General features: G+C 36.6%; 1 protein-coding gene across 1 annotated transcript; it reads right to left on the bottom strand.

Annotated features, from left to right (window-relative positions):
• Positions 1–1,095: 1,095 nt before the first annotated feature.
• On the bottom strand, positions 1,096–3,184 carry LOC120176279. Its single transcript, XM_039182728.1, has 2 exons — positions 2,516–3,184; positions 1,096–2,325 (listed from the first exon to the last, which is right to left on the bottom strand). Exons 1-2 carry the CDS (start codon positions 2,894–2,896, stop codon positions 2,290–2,292), a joined length of 417 nt encoding a protein of 138 aa, XP_039038659.1. The 5' UTR covers positions 2,897–3,184; the 3' UTR covers positions 1,096–2,289.
• Positions 3,185–5,891: the final 2,707 nt, after the last annotated feature.

Here is a 5,891-nt window from a genome sequence, read left to right as displayed (position 1 = left end):
CTCTATTTCACATCATGCATTAATCTTCCAATGAACCAATAATCAAAGCAATTATTTGAAACTAGAAAACAATCAAGCAAGTGGAAAAGCTAGGAAATAAGTTAAGGCAATACAAGACATTCCAACGACTCATTAATCCCATGATGCAAGACTCAATACCCTCACAAAAGATTCTCTCATTCTGCTCAAAGTGTTTAAGGATAAAGAAACACTCAATCAAAGCATTATCATAAGCTTGTGATTAAATCCATTCTTCACCACTTTAAATTGAATAAGATGCAAAAGTCAAGAAGTCTTTAATATGGGTTGCAATGTGGCTAAGGCATGGGTAGGGAAAAAGGTGAAAAGAAAGGTTTAAAGTGCCAAAACAAGAGATCAAAATATTAGGAACAATCCACAATTAATATGAAGGTAAAAAAATGGAACAATAAAAAATAATAGATGGAATACAATTGAAACAACCAATTTTTCATTCCTTTTTTTTCATTCGAACAAAGGGTATGTTTTTTTGTTCGAAATAGTGAACAATACATTGTTTTTTTTTTGTTTTCTGCTTTTTTCTTTTTTTCTTTTTTTGAAACTAGTTTTTCATCTTTTTCTTGGAACCAGGATGATATAGATGATCTCGGAAAGTGTATGAAAAGATAAGTTTCAATAAAAAAAAGGTTTTGGGTTTAATTTGATGAAGTGAAAAGAAAAGGGAAAATCGGCTCAAACTTGGTACACTAAGGGTTAAACAAAAGGGTATGCATTTTTGGGTAGTGAAAAGGTAAATCCTAGTGCCTTTATCATTTAAACACATCAAATTCATGCATGTAGTCTAAACTAGTATTACACCAAAAGTTCTAGAATGCTAAAACTAGTTCGACATACACAAAGAAACAAAGAGCAAGAATGAAAAATATATGCTCATAAGGCTCAAGGCTCACAAGAATAGGCTCAATGTATCAAGTCTAGCATCAATTCAACCAATAACTATGGATTGTAAAAAAGTTCATGAATAATTCACTAGCTATGCCAACTAACCATCATGCATCCAACTCTCAATTTAAAGCAAAATTAAAAATTCATCAAAAAAATTAAAACAATCAACTGAACAAAATAATAGGCAACAAACAATCCCAACATATCAACATCAAAATTACTCAATTCCACCCATCAACAAGTGAGGTGAAATTGAACATTATCCCTCCCCCTCACTTAAATCGTTTTGTCTTAAAATGAAATTCAAAATGAAGGAAAAAAAGAGGGAAAAGAAATACTCCCCAATCTAGTAACTGTCGCGGCCACGGCTACGTCGAGATGAGCCCAAGTGAAGGTGGAAAAAGGATCTCGGTGAGATTGATCTCCATGGAAGCGAGGTGGCTTTGTACGCCTTACATTTCCTCTCGCAGATCTGGTTGTGCGCTTGTTGCCGGTGCTGGTGGTGACTCGATCCTCCTTAAGAAAACTCGCTCATGGTGAGGCGTAATGGTGTCGGGAGGTACAATATGTGGGGCAGCTTGATTTCCGGTGAGAAGGTCCATTGTGTCCAAGCATCTAGAATCTAATGCATCCATAGGAAAAGCGTAAGTAAAATTCACAGTATCGAATATTAATGGAAACAAAAGAGAAGCTAGATACGTAATATAAGGGTCGATAATTAAGAGACGATTGGATCACACAACCTTATCAAAGGTGCACACAAACCAATATCCAAAATTTACCTTCATTCCCGTTTGCATACATCCCAAAAAGAATAGTTCGACCTTACTTAAACAAGACGTTGTATCATTACATCCAGAGTAGTTGTATGCTAGGAATCATTGAATGTAACGGAGAGTTGGGTCATGGATGTCCCACGCCTTTGTTGTGCGAGAATCGAATTGAACTCCCTCCAAGCCGGTGAGTGTCGTGTAGGTGATATCGGTATTGAAATCCTTCAAAATCTAACGTAAAGACGTTAGATAACCATGGTTCATGACATACGTCATGAACCTCATAGAAAAGTTAAAAACATTCAACGTCATTCTAAAGTGTTGTCCTATTAATCGCAAAGTAACGATACAACTCTGTGGAAAAGAAAGTGGCATAAAACTCAAATACCAGCTCCTAATATGTATCACATCTAATATGAGAATAAGGTGTCCAACCAATTGCATCAAAATAGTGCAACAAAGCGCCACTTAATTGTAAAGTTTCAAGATTCAAGATGGGATATATTTGTAAACCTGAAATCATCTGTGACAGATGCTATCCAAGTGCCATGCCTCGGCATCATCAAAATCGAGGTGTCCTTCCAACATCTCTTCATCCAGAATTGAATAAGTTTGGTCGCGTAAGTTTCTATCATTGAAATGATTAAAATCATCATCGCCTTATTCGTCAGTTTCATCCGAATTTACGGTAAAGTTTAAAGCATGGGCTGCCCAAAAAATTGTCGAGACAATGAAGAATACTTAGGAACTTGTGACGATGTCGGGCTCGATTAGGGGCCACATCATCAGAGATTCAATATCAACCGGTTAGAGTTTACCTCGGGTTGCTCGGGAGTGGCCGAGTAGGCGACAAATGATAGAGCAACATCTAGCTTTGACTGAGAGTGAGAACCCAAATGTGATGTGTTGAAAGTTTGGGTAGCCGATGATGAAGCATGGTTCAGCCGTGATCTTGATAGACTGGTCGCAGTTGAGTTTTGTGGCAGTATAAGGAAATCGATTAAGGAGTACTCGGCAGTGGCGGAGGTAGATGGTTCATGCAAGTAGATCAATTCTAGTGTGCAAGAACACGCACGTGGCTGTGGCGTACGACACCCACCTCGTCGAGCAGAAGGAGTGAATCCGAACCGCTCGACACCTTCACCGTGAGTGATACAGTGAAGCGCCAACGACATCCACCGAGAGTGACCGGTGGTCATGTTGGGTTACCGATTTGGCTTCTAGTTCGCACCATGATGGAAATCAAGAGATTAAATGAAAGAATTATGGAAAAGGTAAATAAAACTAATCAGAGTTAGGAAAATAACGACGGTGATAATCGACGGTGGAGAGGAGGTAGAGCGGTTGTAGAGGAGGTAGGGCGGTTGTAGTTCTTTAGTCTTGGGAAAGGAACGACGTACGTCTTAGGCAAGGAGAAGATGGATTACTTTTTTCTCTTTTGGTTCAAGTGTGAAATAGGAAGAAGAAAGTTTGGTGATAAAGGTAGTTTAAATTTGGACAAAGGATAAAATAATGGGGAGATAATTTTGTTTAATCAAAAGATGATAAGGAAGAAGTTTGAAAGTGATAGGAGAAGTTGGGAGGCTAAAAGAAACAAATTGGATAATGTTGCGATTTAGGGGGGGGGGAATGTGGTGGGTAGGCTCGATGTTCCCACTCAACTAGCAAATGGCATGGCTTACCGAAAATGAGTCGACATGGAGACATCTCAATAGGACCCTTATATGCATTTTGATATGCCCATAATTCGTTTGAAAGCTTCAGGCTCTAATCCTTCTGATCCAACTTCAAGATTTTTTTAGAATCATTTTAATCTCAAAGTTCGACACTTTAGCCTCTTTGTTCGTCTATAGATGGTAAGCATTGGCAATATGTTGAGTTACTCTGAACTTTTTCATGAGGGCATCAATCACCTTGTTGATGAAATGGGTTCGTTGATTGTATATTATCGCTCGTTGTGTGCCAAACCTGGAAAAGATAAAATTTTTCAGAAAAATTAGTAGCGGTCATGGCATTTTTATTTTGGGTAGCCTTAACTTCTACCCATTTAGAAACATAATAAACAGTAAATATGATATAAACATTTCCAAATGATGAAGTAAAATGAACCATGTAATTGAGACCCTACACATCAAAAGTCTCATAGACATAAATTAGATTTTGAGGCAATTCATTTCTTTGGCTTAAATTCCTTGCATGTTGACACTTCTCATATTATTTACAAAATAAATAAGTATCACGGAATATCGTAGGCCAAAAGAAATCACACTCCAAAATTTTACAGGCAGGACACTTTGGTCCAAAGTGACCACCACACGAATAAGAGTAACATAAATTAAGTATAAAACCTACCTATTCCTCAACAATGCATCGCCTAATTACTTTATTCGAGCATTTTTTCACAAGTAGGGATCATCCCAAACATAAAATATGGATTCTCTCTTTAATTGATTAATTTCATATTTAGGTAAACCTAATGGTAGTTTACCTGTGGCTAGATAATTTACCATGTCCACATACCAAGGAATTGATTTTGTCGCCAACATCAGATGATCCTTTGAAAATTCTTCTCGATGTGGTGGATTGATTAAGAAAATGGAATACAACTCAAATGGTCTGCAACTAGGTTCTTGTATCCCTTCTTGTTCTTTATTTCCATGTTAAATTCCTGTAACAGTAGGATCCATCGGATAAGCCTTGGTTTCGCCTCTGTTTTTCTCATCAGGTACTTTAGAGTTAAATGTTCAGAGAAAACAATAGTTCCCAATAAATAAGATCTAAACTTATCTAAAGCAAAAACAATAGAAAGTAATTCTTTTTCTGTTGTGGAGTAATTTCTCTGAGATGGATCCAAAGTTCGTGAAGTGTAGGAAATAACATGTGGTTCCTTGCCAATTCTTTCCCCAAGAAAGGCTCCAACGCTCGTGCTCGATACGTAACACATAAGCTTTAAATTGTAATCCCAATTTTTTTGCTTTGACGATTGGTGTTGTGATTAGTTTTTTTTAAGTACACCGAATGACTCTTTGCACTCGAGACTAACGTCAAAGACTTCATCTTTCTATAGTAATTCACACATCAGCCGTGCCAATTTTGAGAAACCTTTGATGTATCTCAAGTAGAAACCTGCATAGACAAGAAAAGAAAGAACCTCCCTCATAGTCGTAGGGTAATGTAGTGAGTGTATAATATTTGTTTTAGCTTTATCAATGACAATACCATCAGATGAAACAATATGTCCTAGAATTAATTCCTTATCAACGATAAAATGACATTTTTCATAGTTTAAGACAAGATTAAATTATAAGCATCTTTTAAGCACATTCGTTAAATTTTCAATGCACTCACCAAAAGAATTACCATAAATTGTGAAGTCATCAATAAAGACTTCGATACCCTTTTCCACACAATTGGAAAAGATTCTAAGCAAACATCTTTGGAAAATAGCCAGTGTGTTAGAAAGGACAAAGGGCATATGACGATATGTAATAGTGCTGAATGGATAGGTAAAAGTAATTTTTTCTTGATCTTTCGGTACCACCGAGATTTGGAAAAAACCGTGAAAAGCCATCAAGATAACAATAATGAGTTTTCTCGGCTAATCTCTCAATCATCTGATCTATAAAGGGAAGAGGAAAATGGTCATTTCTAGTGAGAGAGTTTAACTTCCTCTAATCAATACAGACTCGCCATTCGTTCTGAACTCTTGTCGGCACTAACTCCCCTTCTTAATTTTTGATCAATGTAACTCCCATTTTCTTGGGAACTACGTGAATCAGACTTACCCAATTACTATCTAAAATTGGATAGATCACATCAGCATCAAGAAGTTTCTGAATTATTTCTTTATCACTTCCATCATTGGTGGATTTAATTGACGTTGTCCTTCTCGTGACAGCTTTGCTCATTCTTCAATCTTGATCTTGTGCATGCAAGTCAAGGGACTAAGTCCCATAATGTTGCCAATAGTCCATCCTATGACTTATTTGTGTGTTCACAACACCTTTACCAATGCTTCTTATTCTTTTTCAGATAACTTATATGAGATGATTACCGGTAAGGTCTTAGTTTTACTTAGAAAGGCATATTTCAAGTGCTCCATAAGTAAAATTAGTTTCAATGAACTCATCAATTAAATGATCTAAAATATTGACAAAATTAATTTTTTCAACTTGATCTGGGTATTTCATAGCT

The sequence above is a fragment of the Hibiscus syriacus genome, unplaced genomic scaffold, assembly GCF_006381635.1.
Source record: "Hibiscus syriacus cultivar Baekdansim isolate YM2019G1 unplaced genomic scaffold, ASM638163v2 tig00112231_pilon, whole genome shotgun sequence".
NCBI classification, from domain to species: Eukaryota; Viridiplantae; Streptophyta; class Magnoliopsida; order Malvales; family Malvaceae; genus Hibiscus; species Hibiscus syriacus.
This window is presented reverse-complemented; position numbering and strand designations above follow the sequence as displayed.

Excerpts from the sequence above, each read along its gene's own strand:
- LOC120176279 (XM_039182728.1), bottom strand. The coding sequence starts at position 2,896 with ATGACCACCGGTCACTCTCGGTGGATGTCGTTGGCGCTTCACTGTATC. Across the intron at positions 2,326-2,515 it reads CCACTCCCGAGCAACCCGAG|AAACTTACGCGACCAAACTT; the intron begins GTAAACTCTAAC and ends TTTCAATGATAG.